The 18642-nt window shown below is 40.7% G+C and overlaps 1 protein-coding gene across 1 annotated transcript in view; it reads left to right on the top strand.

Annotated features, from left to right (window-relative positions):
• The window catches only part of LOC123982201 (lipoxygenase homology domain-containing protein 1-like), a 30412-nt gene extending 12269 nt beyond the window's left edge, over positions 1-18143 (top strand). The window contains exons 16-42 of the mRNA XM_046067619.1: positions 862-938; positions 1039-1235; positions 1324-1516; positions 1683-1843; positions 1932-2265; positions 2422-2573; positions 3725-3858; positions 4277-4425; positions 4586-4690; positions 4779-4907; positions 4995-5159; positions 5251-5432; positions 5564-5680; positions 6419-6581; positions 6879-7033; positions 7166-7375; positions 8699-8825; positions 8952-9160; positions 9313-9498; positions 10436-10563; positions 10665-10782; positions 12625-12802; positions 15076-15261; positions 15883-16053; positions 16994-17132; positions 17420-17575; positions 17662-18143. Coding sequence (XP_045923575.1) covers positions 862-938; positions 1039-1235; positions 1324-1516; positions 1683-1843; positions 1932-2265; positions 2422-2573; positions 3725-3858; positions 4277-4425; positions 4586-4690; positions 4779-4907; positions 4995-5159; positions 5251-5432; positions 5564-5680; positions 6419-6581; positions 6879-7033; positions 7166-7375; positions 8699-8825; positions 8952-9160; positions 9313-9498; positions 10436-10563; positions 10665-10782; positions 12625-12802; positions 15076-15261; positions 15883-16053; positions 16994-17132; positions 17420-17575; positions 17662-18142 — 4702 coding nt within the window. The 3' untranslated portion in view covers position 18143. The remainder of the gene's footprint in view (positions 1-861; positions 939-1038; positions 1236-1323; positions 1517-1682; positions 1844-1931; positions 2266-2421; positions 2574-3724; positions 3859-4276; positions 4426-4585; positions 4691-4778; positions 4908-4994; positions 5160-5250; positions 5433-5563; positions 5681-6418; positions 6582-6878; positions 7034-7165; positions 7376-8698; positions 8826-8951; positions 9161-9312; positions 9499-10435; positions 10564-10664; positions 10783-12624; positions 12803-15075; positions 15262-15882; positions 16054-16993; positions 17133-17419; positions 17576-17661) is intronic.
• The last annotated feature ends 499 nt before the right edge of the window (positions 18144-18642 follow it).

An 18642-nucleotide genomic window follows, 5' to 3' on the forward strand; every position in this document is an offset into this window, starting at 1 on the left:
CACCAATTACGCATGTGCGAAATACCTCTTCATGTTAATGCCGATCTACGGGCAGGAATGAAAATGTTTTTGTGTATTACTTGCAAAAGTTCCATTTAATTTTTATTGATTTTTCTTCTTAATTCATTAGTCTGTAAGCCACCAAAACACCACCCAGCTGGAAAATATCCTCCAAACAGCCCCAAAAGCCTCATAAAGTGGCCACGCTTACGTTCAGTAGTTCTCCAGTGGCATGTGTTTAAGTAGTTAGGCAGCTGACGGATGAGTTTGCCACTACAAATAGGCACTAAATGCCCAGTGGTCAGCCAGCTCTCTCCTTCAGTCACTGGAGCCAAACCACAAGGCTGAGGTGCAGTGTTACATTTAGAAAGTGTCTCTTCCTATCCGTCTGTCTTCTGTCCTGTTGAAAGGGAAATGTTTGGTAGTTTCCAATCCAAAACAATGTAGAACAGTTGTTTAAATATTTTGTGTTGCTTGTACTTGATTTGTTTATTTTTTCCAGATTAATCACATTCATTTTGAGGTCATTGGTTATTTAAATGTTTAGTGATTTTTAAACACCTGCATTAGCTATACAATGTAATAGTTATGATGTTTAGCTCCTGCCAAAATATTTAATGTTTGGGTCTTACCTTTTCTCCCCTATTATTTTTTTCACCCACTTGTCTACAAGAATAGCTTCTTGTATTTCAGAGATTCAGTTAATCTCATGACACCAGTCAGAATAAAAGTTATATAATAATAAATGACATTTCATCTGCTTTCCACATATTTCAGTTTTCACCGAGGTTTGGTGGGAGGATTGATCTCGGCCTTTGTTTCCTGCTACAGGGTTCAATTTGCTTGTGTATTCTTCTTCAGGTGGTTGGACCGTAATGAGGACGATGGACAGATTGTCCGCGAGTTAGTTCCAGCTGGAGAAGGCCTACGTCTCTTTAGTAAGTGCAAAAATAAAAACATTTTAAACCAAAAACAGGTTGAACTTTGTGAAAATGTTGTATGTAATTGTTGTAATGTGCTAATTTCCATCCTCCTAAGATGTCAGCTACCACATAGCAATCAAGACGGGCAGTGTGAATGGGGCGAGCTCAGACTCCAGGGTGTTTGTCAAGCTGTATGGGGAGAAGGGTGACACTAACAAGACAATACTGGCAGTTTCCGACAATGACCTCAGGAACTATTTTGAGACGGGACGCACTGACATCTTTACCCTGGAAACCTTTGACATCGGACAGGCAAGTTCATACACTTCACAGAGAACGGAGTTTATATTTCAGACATGTGTGTGTTTCCTAATTCCATTTGATCCTCTAATGCTTGCAGGTCAGCCGTCTCTTGATTGGTCACACTAATGAGGGCTTGAGAGCCGGATGGTTCCTGGACAGTGTGCAGATCTCTGTACCAGTTCATGGGATGCAGTACATGTTCCCGAGCCACCGCTGGCTCTGCAAAGACGAGGCTGATGGGAAAGTGGAGGTCGAGATCTATCCCAGTGAGATGTTGGAAATCGAAAAATGTAAATAACAACAACAACAAAAAGTCTTCCACAGTCAAAATTCATTCATTCATTCATTCATCAATTCTAAACACAACAGTTAATGAGTATTGCTCTGCTGTAGGCCTACATAGTCTTTCTTCCTGTCATTTCCTTTTTTTCACAATTTCTTTTCCTGTCATAACAGTGATCAACTATGAAGTAACAGTAGTCACAGGGGACGTGCGTGCAGGTGGCACCAATGCCAATGTCTTCTGTCAGATCTACGGAGATGAAGGAAAAACTGAAGTTCTCGCTCTCAAGAGTCGCTCCAACAATTTTGAACGCGGTACCACTGAGATCTTCAAGGTCTGTATAAAGCCTGCGTCGCGTTATGCCAACGTATGTAGGAGATTTAAGTTCCTGATTTGACCACAGTTTCATACCTACAACCCAGATTGAGGCTCAGGATGTTGGTAAGATCTACAAGATACGTATCTTCCATGACGGGAAGGGTATTGGAGACGGCTGGTTCTTGGAGACAGTGGACATCAAGCGGCTGACGATGACTATGGTGCAGGTGGAGGTGAAGAAGGAGGACACTAAGAAAGACAAGAAAAAGGACAAGAAAAAGAAGAAGAAAGAAGAAGAAGAGGAGGTGGAGATAGTTGAGGAGCTGCAGGAAGTGGTGGAGACATTTATTTTCTCATGTAACCGCTGGCTGGCCAGAGATGAGGAGGATGGGGAGATTGTGGTTGAGCTGCTGACCGAGGACAATGAAGACTTGGAGAGTAAGTAGAGCATGAGTGTAATATGTTATTTGCTTCCAAAGGCCAGATGTTTTGTTTTAATTGTGACATTTTGAATGAATGTTGAATTAGGCAAATGTCATCAGGTGCCATGTTAAAATGTCACTTATGATGTGTCTAACTGTGTTTTCCTCTCAGTGAACTCATATGAGGTTCATGTGTTTACTGGGACTATGTGGGGGGCGGGGACTGATGCCAATGTTTACATCAACATCTATGGTGAGACTGGCGACACAGGGGAGCGACGGCTCAGGAAGTCGAACAACCTGAACAAATTTGAAAAAGGCCAGGTAAGCTTTGCTTCTGTCGTTCTAGATGTGCTCATTGTTGTGATCATCTGAGTGTTGATACACATGTTTCTGTTTTAAAGGAATAGTCTGTCTGCCATTTTGGGAAATACATATATTCACTTTCTTACAGAATGTGTTAGATGGGAAAATTCATATCACCCTCGTGTCTGTCCGTTAAATATGACACTAGAGCTGCCAGACAATTACCTTAGCATTAAGAGAGAACCAAAGGGAAAACGCTTACCTGCTGAGAGTGGCAATGATCTTCTCATCTTACTCTTTGCAAGAAGGCACAGGCATATTTCCTAAAATGTTGAATTATTCCTTTAACTTTCTATCTCTGTGACTTGTCATCCCTGACCACAAAATGCAAACGTTAAAATGACTGCAAAACTATGTCCATAGGGTGTTGCTTCATAATATTTTCATACTTCTCCACAGCTTTTCATATGGTTTTGGGTGATACTGAGCTGAACTGGGGCCCAGTAACATGCCAGAGATTATAGACATTTATTGTTATTTATTTATTGAGCAAAACATTTCTAGTAGTGCCCCGGATTGTACAGTCTAGGCAAAGACCAATCTATAAAGTCTAAATAAACTACAGGACACATTACAACATCTGCTTTTTAGGACTGCCCCACAAAAAATGTGTAGTTGCCTTTAGTTCTCACAGAGGCCACACGTGGAAGTTCACACCATGCACTTTATGAATTTACTGTTTATCAGACCACAAATAAGACATAGAATAATTGTGTTGGAAAAATGATAGACACCACTGGAGTGTTTCTGGCCTCACTGATCACTGTACAACCCTCTGCTCTGCCTCAACTTTCTGTGATTTATGGATTTTCCTGATGGACAGATGACTTTACTTGTTGCTAAAGTTGCTAAAAAACCTGCTGACTGCTGATAAGTGTAGCAGCCATTAGCTAGTTAGCGGTGCTGCTAGCTATTAGTTTCAAAGCTTTATTAGCTTTATAAAACCTCTTTCTCAAAGCTCCTGTGCTAGCAGTGTAAACAAGGAGCTTAAGCAGCCCTGAAGATTGAATAAAGACCAAATGAATAAGAAATGAGTTTCTCATGGACAGCTTACCTAAGACCTGTGGCATTACTTGACCCTGTCTCTGGTTTGTTCACGTGTGACCCAGGAGGACATTTTCAACATCGCAGCAGTCGACCTGGGAATCCTGAAGAAACTGAGGATCCGACATGACAACAGCCAGGCCAGTGCCGGCTGGTTTTTGGACAGAGTGGAAATTGTAGACAACAAAGATGACACCACGTAAGTCATGATGATATTAGAAAGAGTGCAGATATCTATGTGTAACTGCATCTTCACACAAATACCTCGAATAATTTAAACAATGTATTACAAAAAATAGTTAATCAATCATTTATTTACACCCTGTTAAGTCATTTTAGACCCCAAGTCAATGCCCCAGATTTCACAAAACAACATGAGGAACAACAACAAAGCAGACAGAACCGTTGCTCATAAAATGTCTGTAGAGCTCCGCTGTGTGGTGTGAAATGGTACTCCTAAACTTAAACAGCCTGTCTGTGGAGAGGATCAATCTAAAAAGGAGGGCTGTAGTATTTTTTGACACTGGAACATTTGACAGTCCGACATAGAGATTATTGTATTGTTACTCTGCAGATTGTAAACTGCACAAAATATTATATATATATATGTGTTTTAGGTATTTTTTCCCTTGCAAACGCTGGCTGGCTATTGATGAGGATGATGGACAGCTTGCCAGGGAGCTGGTTCCTGTGGATGAGGCCTTTATGAAGAAAGGTGATGACGATGAGGAAGACTCTGAAGCAACTCTTGGACTGGAACAGAAAGGTGAGAGCAGCATCATGGCTACCCCGAGAAAGAGAGAAACATTGTGCTGAAGAATTAAAGGGACCTCTGAAGATGGCATTAAGCTTTTTTTTTTAAATGAACAAATAGGAATAATAATCACAAGATTGCCTAATTTTCTTCTGGTTTCTTTTTATTACAGCCATGTCAACAACATACACAATAAGAATAAAAACTGGTGACAAAAAGTATGCAGGAACTGATGCTAATGTCTTTATGATCCTGTACGGCACCAAGGATGATACAGGTAATACTTCAGACTCTCAAACTGCATTTATATCTGTGTGCATGTGTATTTAAATTATTAAACTACTCTGTGTTGTGCTCATTTACAGGGATAATTAACCTGAAGGCTTCAAAGACTCATAAAAACAAGTTTGAGCAGGGTATGATCGATGAGTTCACTGTAGAAGCTGTTGACATCGGACCACTGAAGAAACTGCGTATTGGACACGACAACTGTGGTACAGTAGGACAGACTCCAAAATGCAGAATGAGTCACAATATCTGTACACATGTAATGACAATAATTTGTGTTAATATTTAAGGAGGAGGATCGGCAGGCTGGTTCCTTGACTGGGTGGAGATTGATGCCTCGTCTCTTGGACAGAAACTGCGCTTCCCCTGCGGTCGTTGGTTGGACAAAGGGGAGGACGACGGGGCCATCATCAGGGACCTATTCCCTAATCCTCTACAGACGGAACTTTACACACCATGTAAATGTGTATGACATGTATACAGCACACTTACAAAAATATGTCATTTGGTGAACATAATTGGTTATGTGGGTGCTTTTTGTTTTTCTAGTTGTTCCTTATGAGATTAAAACCTTCACGAGTGACGTGTTTGGAGCCGGCACAGATGCAGATGTCTTCATTGTCCTGTACGGGCGAAATGCAGTGTGCACCCAGCAGAAGTCTTTGTGTGTCAACAAGAGGGAGAGGATGATGTACTTTGAGAGAGGAGCCGAGGACATGTTTATTGTTGAGGTACAATAGTCATAAATAAGTAGTAAAGTAGGTGCATTCATCAAGTTTCAGAGACCAGGTCAGTGAAGAATAGCAAGGCCAATAAGTGTCTTTCTGAATACATTGTTAATTTAATCATGTTTTATGTCCAGCTAGAAGATGTGGGGGATGTAATTGAGAAGATCCGTATCGGCCACGACAACCGTGGGGTCAACCCAGGCTGGCATCTGGACAGAGTGGAGATCAGACGTCTGCTTAGGAAAGGAAAGGTACTGTCTACTGAGCACAAACGCAGTGGTGGAGGAAGTACTCAGATCCTTTATTTAAGTAGCAATACAGCAAAAAAAAAATACTCCAAAATAAGCAAAATGTACTTAAAGTGTCAAAAATTCAAAAATAAATAGGTAGTTGTACTATAGATATACTATTATATAGTATATTGTTGTATGATTATTAATGATCCATTATGTAGCATTGCAATACGGTAGTTGAAGCCACCGTTCACTACTTTATAGGTACTTACATCTATAACAATGATAAAATAATTAAAGTAAAATATTTGCCTCTGAATTGCTAAAAGTATTAAGTAGCATTAAATGCAAATACAAAGTACAAGTACCTCAAAATTGTTTACATGTAATCTATCTATGTACATAAGTACATGTACATAGTTAGATTCCACCCAGATCATTTCAACACCTGACACTGATTTCAGTACTTGCTCAATAAAAATCTAAAACTAATGATGGAGGGGACTCACAGTACATTTGTCTTTGCCAACATCTTACTACTTGTAACACACAATCACTATTTTTGGTCAGTAGGTGGAGATGTTCTCTTCACAGATAGATGAGGGTGATCCAGCACTCACACACTCAACATACTGAACTGAGCTGAGGCTCAGACAAGAACAAGACACTGTGTTCACTGGTTTTCCTCTAAGGCACAAACACACACATTAAATGTTTCAGCCCTCTGCTCCCCCACCCCCTGCTCTCTCTGTGTAGGGTTCAGAGACTGTCATCTTCCCATGTGAGAACTGGCTCGCTAAGTCGGAGGGTGATGGCGAAACAGTGAGAGAGCTGGTGCCGTCTGACATCATCACTGAGAAACTTTCACGAGACGGAAGCCTGAAAGTCACTGAAGTCGAGGTGGAAGATGCCCTAGAGAGTGGGTTCACACGCGCAGACAAACATTACATTCACCTGCACTGATACACACAAACATGCAGAAATGTTTGCAGGATTTGTCTCCTGCTGTGTCCTGTCTTTCCCCCGCCTTTCTGAGCATTAGTTTGGAAACTAGAGTCAGTTTTCCCTTCAGGTCTTTTTTATCCCTGAATGAGTCTCTGTTATGACAGTGGCATCACACCGTGATGGAAAATTGCTTTCTTTTCACTTTATATTCTGCCAATTGCCTCAAACCGATCCCTTGTGTGCTTGTCTGTGATCATCATCCCCGCTACAGCTCACACATACAAAGTGTCAGTGATGACAGGTGATGTGTATGGAGCCGGCACCGACGCCAACGTCTTTCTCACGATTTACGGGGACTTGGGGGACACTGGGGAGAGGAAACTCAGCAAGTCAGAGACAAACAGCAACAAGTTTGAACGAGGCTCTGTAAGAAAGGACACATTTTGTGACTATTTTTCATCATCTGAATTTATTTTTTACTCTGGCTGTCATCCAAAAATATACAAACTACATAATTAAACGTGTATTATTATTTCTCCTATGGTTTTATCTCCCCAGGTGGATAAGTTCACTATAGAGGCTGTTGACCTCGGACAGGTTTTCAAGATAAAAATCCGCCATGATAACAGTATGGTGAGTGCCGACTGGTACCTGGACCAGGTGGAGGTGGTTGACGAGGACACGGAAGAAGTCTTTCTCTTCTTATGTGAACGTTGGCTGTCCAGGAAGAGGGAGGACCGACGCATTGAGCGAGTCTTCTATGTCAAGGTAGAATTAAAGACATCTGTGTGTGATTGTGTATATGAGATGCCTTAGAATCATAAGTACAAATGGGAAAACAGATATTAAAACACATTAATAGAAAGGAGAATACAATGAGTAAGGCAACATAAAATTGCAATGCATAGAACACTTTAAGGGTCAGTCCACCGAAATTACATAAAAACAATTTTTTTTTCACTTACCCCTCATGGTGTAGATCAGTGGTTCTCAAAGTGGGGTCCGGGGGTAAACCAGGCAGTCTCCAGCAAAAAGGGGAATAGTTGATTTTCACTATTATTCCATCCATAAGTAACACAAAGACAGAATGGATGACTATTTTGGTCATAAGTTTCATACACTTTCTGTAACAAAACATCTAAAAGCAAAAATGCAATCAGATGAGGGACCTTGAGACAAAAACATATCAAATGGGGGTCCGGGTTCTAATATGTGTCAGTTTAGGGGTCCTTGATATGAAAACGTTTGAGAAACACTGGTGTAGATTTCTGTGCTGAGGATTTGAAATATTGATTTCTAAGGTTTTCTGTCTCCATCCTAATGCAATGAAGGTGAATGAAATTTAGTTTTGGTGCTTACAGCTTTGAACTATGACATTTAAACAAGACTAACACTCTACTGCCATCCTCACAGATGTACTGCTAAATGCTAACGTCAGAATGCTAACATTAACATCCTCTGGGCACCATGAATATCTGTACCATTTTTTTCTTGCTATCTATTCCATAGTTGCTGAGATACTTCAGTCTGAACCAAAGTGGTTGACCTACAACCCGACACTGCCATCCCTAAAGCCCTGGGGCTAGCATGGCTAAAAACTGAAGAGCAATTTGCCTTTCCAGAAAGAATGTTCAGGTTATTCTGGACAATCCACAGACCATACTCTTTTTTAATCAGAGCACCTTTCCTCTGAAAATAGTCCCTATGAAAACTGCTCACAGTAAAGACAGTGAATTCTCAAAGCTAATTTTGAGTTTTTCAGATGTAATTTTTCAATACACTGAGGAGACAAATGAAAAGAGGCAATTATATGAAAATATTAGCTAACTTCAGCTTTCTGCATGGCTAACACCACTGGGGGTATACTGTATATGTTTGTTTTGTAATTTGGGTAATCTGACCCTTTAGACAGCATAATGTTTTAATACACATATTGCTGCCATATAAATGAATGGTCATGATTATCACTGCACTAAATGTCTAAGCTTATATGTCAAACATACACAGACTTTGTGTGCTTCTTTAGATCTTAGCATCTTTTTTCGTGTTGGTGTGCTTGTGTGCATCACTCTGCGCATTGTGTTCTTTCAGGGTTATGAAGGGGTTAGAGAGAGCCTAAACAGTAAGAAGAAGATCTCAGTCCTGACTGTGAAGAGCGTTGACAGTAACATGAACAAAAAGAACAAAAAGAAGAAGGAGGAAGAAATTGAGCTTCCGAGTAAGAAAAAGCAAGAATCTTTACTACTGCATATCATAAATATTAATTAATATTAATATAACACAGACATCTTCACATAATCTCTTGCTCTCATGAATGAACAAGTGTTGTGCCCTTCCTGTGCAGTCATACCATACCACATCACCATCTGTACTGGCCTGGAGCGGGATGCGAGCACCACCAGCAGGGCTTATGTGATCATTATCGGGGCCAATCACACCCAGACAGAGAGGTTGTGGCTGGACCTGCCGGACGAGAGGAAGGGCTTTGAGGCCGGCTCTCTGGAGAGCTTTGAGACCCACGGTTCAGATGTGGGGGAGATCAAAAAGGTCGAGGTGAGGGAGGAGGGAAGCTTTTAGAGTTTCATTGAGGATCATGCACTCTCACGCATCCACATACACACACACACACACACACACACACACAAGAACACGTAGAAAAATACACCCACGTTGCTTGAAGTAATTGTTTCTCTCCGTCCCTGCAGCTGGGCCATGATGGAGCCACTCCTGAGAGCTGCTGGCTGGTTGATGAGCTGTCTGTTGCTGTGCCAACCAAAGGGGTCAAATATATTTTTGCTTGCAAGTGCTGGCTGGCCAAAGATCGAGGAGACGGTTTGACTGCTAGGGTATTCAACGTGCTTGATGCAGAGGCCATTTCCATCTCCCAAAAGGTATGTAAATGTGAGCATAGTCATATGGCAGAGAACATACATCACAGTAAAATTAAATGACCACAACTGACTAGTGATAATGAGTCAATTTCTATCAGTCTGCCACTTACGAAACCAATGGAACAATTTACATTAAGGAAAATGGTTTATGTAAGTAGAAATACTATCCAGCCATACCAGAACTATTAAAACTACTGATTAAAATTGAATTTCCAATTAATATCTTCAAATCTGGTATATCTCCAGGTTTAGATGGGACATTTTTGAGTACCCCCTCCAGCCTGTTACAAATATTTAGATAGAAATGAGATTGTATCTGAAATTCCCGAAAAACAGTCTTATTTCTCAAACAATCAAAGATGCTGACATTAGGTGTAAACTAATTGTATTGCCATTAGAATTAATACTATAATTCACAACATTATTAGTGACAAAAAAGGAATGATTGAAGGTAGATTTATTGGTGACGGTATTGAAAATGAAAATGTCCTAGCTCTTGTTCTTTTGGCTACTTTTGAGAGATTTTTACACCATTAGATGAGTATCTACCTCAAGATGTCTTATTATCAAAGGGTGTCAGACAGGGTTGTCCCATGTCTCCCTATTTATTTCTGTTAGCAATAGAAATATAAAACCTAGAAACAAAAAGACAGTTACTACATTACAATCTATTGATTTACAACTTTACAGCTAGTTTTGAATGGTACCTCCATATGTTCTGTCCCTGTTTTAACTGCATCACTGTAAAATATATTTTATGGATGTTTACAGCATCACTGCCAAACCTTAGGATTTCTAAAAATATAACTATGCATATTGTTCATTAGCTGCAAGATAAATTTACATTGTTGTATAGTGTAATCTTGTGATGTTTTCGTGGTAAAGCTGCATTTGGGAGAAAATATAATGACTAAAATGTCTGATATTTTCATGTCAGATTATTTACGAGGTGACCGTAGTAACAGGAGACGTGCAGAATGCAGGAACAGACACCCTGATCTTCATGTCTGTGTTTGGAGCCAACGGCAGCACAGAGGAGATGCTGCTGCAGAAGAATGAGGACAGGTAGACAAACATGGACATCAGAAACAATATCAAATAAAGAGACTGTTTTAATATGCTGCAGATTATAAACTCTGTGTTGTGTGCATGGTGGATTGGAACAGGTTTGAGCGCGGTCAGGAGGACACTTTCAACATGGAGATAGATGATATAGCCCCACTGAGGAAAATGAGGCTTCGTATTGATGGCTCTGGCAGTCGACCTGACTGGTTTCTGGATAAGGTCAGGAGAACGCCACCGTTTTTACACATTTAAGTCTGTTTAAAAGTCTTGGGGATCACTAATTCATATGTACAGAAAGAGTTGTGGCTCCAAATAATAAAAATCTGGGCGTGTGGAGTTAGAAAGAAGTGACGTTACCGAACTGTCAGCAGTAATATTGTGGGATGATATCTCTGGTTCTGCTGCATTGATTTTAATATTGTTTTTTAATACTGAGTGAAATTTAAAAAAAGTATTTTAATTAAACTCGAACCAAGACAGATAGAGACATGTGCGTTCAGGAGATGTTTACATGCAAGAAAATTGTCAAAGATTACAAAAAAAAAAGAAATGCTTTAAGCAGCTTTAAGTGTCCACAATGAGCTGATCATGCACTACGCACAGTTTCCTTCTTCCCTTCTTGTCAAGAGCTAATTGGTGATCAAGAAGAAACTGCACATCCATAAAACATGAAACCAGGAGTACAAAAAGCAGAACACTCTGTTTGCTTCTTCCAAAATCAATAATAGCAGTCACAGGTTTGTGTTTTGGGCACGGTATGCAGTAGGTCACAGGGTCATTCAATCTATTATATCACACAGACAAATACACACACACGCACACACGCACGCGCGCACACGCACATATCTATCCCTGCCTGCAGGAGAATGGTCAATGATTCATCCACCCACAAAGATACACACACAAATATACACACACAAACACAGCAAGGCCCAGAGTTCCTGTAGTGAGCTATTGACCCATTTTATTCACCATGCTGTTGTCATCATGGACACACATACAGTACACACACACACACACACACACACACACACACACACACACACACACATACACACACTGTGTGTTTCTGTATTCACTAGAGAGAGAAAACATTTAATTTTAAATTCCCTTTTAGTATGAATTGGTGTATGTTAGTGTCAATATCGCAAATGTTTAAAGCATAGTCTAAAAGAATGACTGACTGCATTAATATGCATAGTTTGCCAAAATCTTTCAGTACTTTTTCTCTTCAGTTGACCCTGGGAGGACAACATCACTGGTCACCTCCGAATTCAGTCTGATGTCTCCAGACAAACACTTCGATGAAATAGAACACATTTCCTATGCAAATGTCTTCTCTGGTAAAGGCACCATGCCTGCAGAGCAGCAAAGCAGTCAGGAACAATACCAAGCCCTGTCCGTCCGTGCCTGGGACTCAGCGGCTGCGAACGTCTCCTTGACTTGACCCTGCACAGAGCCTTGTGTGTTCAGCATCACAAGCAGATGTGCTGCCTTTATGGATTGCTGGGTCTGTGTATTGAAATGGACACAGTGCACTGGGCGAACTGCCAGCATAGTAATCTGCCCAAATAAATATGCAGAGTGGAGTGTGGCTGCCTGAGTCTGCCTAGTAATGAAATGTTTCCCAGGACTAGTGATCAGACATCTTGGAAGAAGCAGGGTTTGTGTACATACAGATAATGCATTAGTGTCCCTAATATGACAATGAATGACACAACACTAATATACTCATCTTGTGTTAAGCCATGCTAGTGGAATGACTTTAGGGATAGTAATGTCTGTCTGTCCACCACATTGGTTCAGACTAAAATACTAAACTATTAAATTAATTAAAATTTTGTACATTCATGGTCCACAGAGGAGAACCCTGCTGACCCACTGACTTTTCCTCTAGCGCCACCTTGAGCTTAACATTTGTGGTTTTAAGAGGAATGACTCAACAACTACTGGACTGGTCAACATGGAGTTTATGTTAGCCTACTGGAGGTTACATGCACGCAACATTTAGAGTACGACATTTAGAGTATGTGTGATTTTATTTTATTTCTGTGCATCCAGGTGATCATGCGTAACCTGACCACAGAGGAGGTGTCTGTGTTCACCTATGAGGAGTGGCTGTCCAAGACACGGGGAGCCAAGAGAACCGTGATCTGCGAGATGGCTGCTGTGGTGGACGAGGAGGTGATGGTGGAGCTCACCACCTATACCATCCAGGTCAAGACCAGTGATAATGCAGGTAAGCCATCAACACATGCCGGCGGCTGTCAGCTGGCTCATAAAAATGTTTAGTTTAGTTTAGTTCATCAGATAGTAGGGCAGTGGGTTAACCAAATTGATGGGAGAATGTGCAGCGATGTGTCCTGTCGCAGTCAGAGAAGAAGCTTTCCCTTTCACATTCCCTGTGGAAATTAGTACATTATTGCAAACATTTTTGTGAAAGTTGGGATATCTTTTATGTATTTCTATACTTAAATTTTCAGACATACTGTATTATTCAAAGCAGTGGTTCTCAACCTTTTTGGCTTGTGACCTCTTAAAACAAACTACTTGCGACTAATCCTCACAGGTTCCACATAACAGTGTTTGTTGTTTTGTTTGAATACTTTTTAGCAGCATGAAGATGTAAAATTATTAATTAATTCATAAGAAAAAAGATCTGCAACAATCTGATAAAAGTCAGAAAAATATAAACATAATACTGCACAGCAAAGATTTTCTGCTGTCATACACTGTTGATCGCCTTGTGACCCCCCCAGATTTATCTAGTGATTCCTTAGAGGGCCTGAAGTTTAAAACCACTGATCTAAAGGTTCTCAGTCATATCAAATCAAATAATTTCCAGTATTAACACCAGAAAAAGAAGAGGACCAATGATTGATCTTTGACGAACACCTTTTTATGTTTGGATCGGACCTGTGAGGCATAGGAACTAAAGGATTCAAATGCATTCAACAGATGAGGGCATTTCAAATCCACTTATTAGTGATACCAATATCAGCCATCCATCCATCCTTTCATCTCTGGGTCATTGTCAGGTTAGGTCCGGAGCCACTCTGAGTGAGCAGAGCAGCTCAGACATCCTGTTTCATCAGTAACATCCTCCAGCTATTCCTCAGGGGACCTGAAGGACTCAAAGGTCACCTGAGAGATTTCACCTGTCAAGTGTGTTCTGGGTCCACCATGCAATCGCCTCTCTGATTGTTTTCTAAACCCTTTGAAATAAGGCACCTGAGGATGACCTGCAGGTGCTCAAATGGTTAAGTTCAAAGTGGATGGTGGCTCAGATCAGTGAACTCCTCGCCCCATAATGAAACGAATTTAGGGCTACAACCTTGTAGAAGCTATTTATGTCTGTAATCTCATTCTTTCAATCACTCAAGGCTGAGTTAGGTGGATATGTTACACAGCTCATCATCCTCATTTCACCTGTCCTTGTGCAGAGGTTTGTGAAGGTGGAATAATTCACATTTGTCAACATTGTAATGATAGAAATCCTCTTCAGAAACCCTCCACACGGCTGCGCTCCCTCCTTTTTTCATGCAGTGCTGTCTGTAGCTCAGTAGTGCTGCTGATCAATACGATAGCATGGCAAGAAGTCTGAGCCGACTTCAAAAGACTGCTCTCTGCCCTTGGCAGTTACTGGAAGCTAAAATGTAGCCCCGCACCACCACTGAGGCTCTGGGAGGAATAATGAGCCTGGCTGACAGACACGGACTACATTACATAGGCGATGCTGTGCATAATATAATGGTCTCCTATGGGATCATTGTGGAGTGATCTGCATGTATAATGTGAAGAGGCATCGAATGTCAAGTGTTTACATGTGCATATAGGGAGCTATATGAAAAGGAAATAATCATAACAAAAACATAAAATGATATTGTTAAAGTTTCTTATGTGGTTGAAACATAGTGCTCATTAAAACTACAGAATTTCTAGCTTAGAGTACATGTGTTAAATTAGGACACTGAAAACATGCTGCAGACTGAGTGAGTTTTGTCCTCAGCACTGCCTAATACACATGCACTTAGTGTCCTACCCACTGTAATAAAATAATAAAGAACAGAGGGATTACAGATGCGCTGTCTGAGCCAGAGAACATATCTTTCTCTGCTGCTCATTTTATTCTTTGCATAGTGTGGTTGGCTGTTAGCTGATCACTTTCCTCTGGGCTTTGCTATCTCAGTATTTATTTCCCCAAATAATTCAACAAATCCCTGCAATAGTTAGATGCATTGCAGTTTAAAATATCTGCAGTGTAAGCATGTATACATTTATAATCACCACACTCTAAAACTGTTCACAGATAAGGTTAAGTGCATTTTTATGAGAATTTGTATGAGTTTCATGCTGTTAAGTCAGAATAACATAAAAGATACATTTTTATGTTATCAAAAGGATTTATGTTTAATCTAATATGTTTTTGTGTATAGATAAACTAAACAGGACATCCAGGGAAGCAGAAATCCTGATTCGTTTTTATAAATGGAGTCTCTCCTGTCTCCTCAGGGGCAGGCACTGATGCCAATGTGTGGATCATCATTTTTGGAGAGAACGGAGACTCTGGGACGCTAGCTTTGAAAGAGAGCAACAAATCCAACAAGTTTGAACGGAAGCAGGTGGACACATTTCGCTTCTCGGATATCCTTAGCATTGGAGAGCTCTCCAAAGTACGAGTCTGGCACGACAACACAGGTAAGCCACTCAGATAAACAGTTACTCTGCATGGTGGGTTGATTAGATCTGCACTTTAAAACTGTCAATGTGAAAAGTGCTATATAAATGAAGTTTGCTTAAAGAGGTCATGTTATGCTTTTTGGCTTTTTCCCCTTTCTTTTATTGTGTTATATATCTTTTTTGTGTATGTAATAGGTTTGCAAAGTGAAAAAGCCCAAAGTCCACCCCAAAGGGGGAGTTCCCATCTCCCACAGAAAACCTTGTTCTTGAACTGCCTGAAAAAAAGTAGCTGTGGTCCAGCCTTTACTTCTCTGAACTATCTGTGTCACTTTGTAACACGCGTCATAATACTCACCTAGTAGCTAGTGTGGCACGCCCTCAAAAACACAGGTGGAGAAACACACCGAGCTGCAGCACACACAGTGACGTCCGCCCGCTGCCTCCACTCACCTCCACCCTCTCTACCAAATGTTAGGCAATCAATGGACATAAAGTTGTTACTGTGATTTAGAGAAAGGGCACAGTTAAAATTAAAATAAAAAAAGATCAATTTGTTACAGATTAGTAACTTACCACTCTGAAAATCTTGAAAGATATTTACTTGCTGTCTTTTTGGTTTGCTGATCCTATTACACTCAGGTCTTGCTCCAGGATGGCACTTGGAGTATATTGATGTGAAGGATGATATCATGGACAAAACATTTCGTTTCCCCTGTGACCGCTGGCTTGCCAAAAATGATGATGATGGACAGATAATGAGAGAACTGCCCTGTGCTAACAACGACTACTTAGACCTCAATGAGAAGACAAGTAAGGACAGCACAAACAACACACTTTAAAGTTATAATTTTTAAGATTTCGCATTGGGTTGATTAGGCAACGCCTGTGGTTACCAGTGCTGGGCAGTAACGCGTGACTCATTAACTGTTACTGTAATACTCAGTAACTCAGTAATATTATTACTTTTCTCAGTAACTGGCAGTGTGAGGGATTACTAATTCTAAAACACTAATAATATTCAAGCTACTAATCCAAGTAAGGCTGCGCTAATGTGTTACTAAATGCACTACCCTTGAGGTGAATTTGCGACTGTGTGGCATCGGACCTTCTGTTGTTCAAGTCGGCTGTTTGCCAAAAGCTAAAGTGAGAATGGAGAATGAGTGAGAGGTATTCTTTCCACAGCTTGTCGTCCGTTGTAAACTTTGTGCGACCAGCAAAAAGCTTTCAACCGCGAGCTACATCTAATTTATTGAAGCATCTGCAAAAGCAGCACAGCAAAGAAAGAAACTTCGGCCGCTACTGACAGTGATGCGTGCACTAGTCAGGAGAGAGTGGCATTAAGCAACGTTTGACGTTTCTCAAAAGCACTGAATGCTGCTCTTATAAATGCACGTAAAGCAAAACATTAGTTTAAAAGCCAGGATTTACTTGCTCTAATATTTAGTTTCAGCCGGAGGATTATAACTTTGTTCCTGAAGGTTGTGTCATCAGTATATGAATGTGTGTGAATCATTAGTTCCTTTCTGATGTGCTGTTGGCACCTTGCATGGCCGCCTCTGCCATCCGTGTGAATGTGTGAATGGGGTGAATGTGACATATATTGTAAAGCGCATCAGAAGACTAGAAATGGCGCTATATAAGTACAGTCCATTTACCATTTATATGCTGTGTGGAAATGATACGACGTAGAACACATCTGTTTAAGGACAACTGTGACAATTACTATAATGTAATGTTTTCCCTTCGTAAGAGTACGAAATTTGTATCACAACTGGAGACACAGCTGAAGCTGAAACCAAAGAAAATGCCTGGATTGTACTTGAGGGGAAGAAGGGCCGATCAAAAGAATTTGTAATGGAGAACTCCTCAAAGAAGAAGAGGTTCTTAAGGTAGGTACTTGGTGCAAGATTAACTGCAGCTTGTTTGCATGAAAAAGCTTAAAGAAATGTGCTTTCTCTCCCTCTATTTTTCCCTATTCACTTATTATGATAATCCCACCAACACCAAGTACTTGAGCTCAGACCAAGGCTGCAATCCACTATTATGACATTATACCATCCTGGAGAAAATGAATTCTGACACAGGACAAATTGGCAGTGACATGAATATAAAGCATGTGGGCCAATTAAAGAGAATAGCTACTTGCTGTAACATGATTATTTCCCTCTCTTTTTAGGGGAAATGTTGACAAGTTCGAGTTTTCGTCCAAGAACCTGGGCGACATTGCTGGTATCTGCCTGGGCCACACACCCAAGGATGGAAAGAAAGTGAAGGGGGAGGTTTACTGGCATGTGGTGGAGGTCGTCGTCACTGAAAGGGAACTGGGAAACAAGTAAGCCATGGTTACTCTTTTTATCACACTCATTCAATTTGTTGGTAACAAATTATATTCTTTCTTCTCTGTATTATCACCTCCAGGTACATCTTCACTTGCAATGCCCCCATCCCTCTCTCTCCAAAGAGGGATGAGTTTATGACCTTTGAGTGCACAAAGGCCATTGAGAGCTTTGCAAGTAAAGCTCGAAGCCTGGTGCCCGTCAAGTACGAAATCATCGTCATCACGGGTGATGAGAAGGGAGCAGGTACAGATGCCAATGTTTTCATCACTATCTACGGCTCCAATGGGGATTCAGGCCGCCGGCAAGTGCGGCAGAAGTTTCGTAACCTTTTCGAACGTGCGCAGACAGACCGCTTCCTGCTGGAAATGCTGGACATGGGAGAGCTGCAGAAAGTTCGGGTGGAGCACGACAACTCTGGTCTAAAGCCCGGCTGGCTGCTTGATCGCGTGGAAGTCACTAACACGGCCAATGGTGTCACCACCATCTTCCTCTGTGGCAAGTGGCTGGACACTAAGAGAGCTGACAGGCAGATCGCCAGGGTCCTCTACCCAAAGTATTAGAAAAAAGTATTATTTATAAAATCTTCCCTCATGTTTAAAAGTAATGACCAAAGAGATTCTGCTCTTGCAAGTTTTATATCTCAGGAACTGAGACAGATTTTTACATTCGTATTTTTTTTTATTTATATAATAGTTTGATATTTAATACTACGGGGGAATATAACCTGTAATGAAATACTGTGACAGTATCTTCTTAGCTGAATGTGCCATTCTTTTTAATTTTCATATGTTGGTTTGTTCAGTTGCTTTGTTATAATGGAAGTTTTATAAAAGATTAAACTCTTTTGTAATACTCAGACACACCGCTTTCAACCTGTTTGCCTCTGCAGTTAATTGCAGCTTTACAGAGCGTTTAAGCTTTTTTTTACCTCATTGTTTTGGTTTTACAGCCCCACAACTTTACTGTTTTGGTTTACTTTCACCACCCACATCAAGCATTTATTTAGCAAAAAACCTCTGATAAATCCAGACAAACAGACACAGTGACTAGTTTGGGAAAA

This window comes from Micropterus dolomieu, linkage group LG13 (assembly GCF_021292245.1).
Source record: "Micropterus dolomieu isolate WLL.071019.BEF.003 ecotype Adirondacks linkage group LG13, ASM2129224v1, whole genome shotgun sequence".
NCBI lineage: Eukaryota > Metazoa > Chordata > Actinopteri > Centrarchiformes > Centrarchidae > Micropterus > Micropterus dolomieu.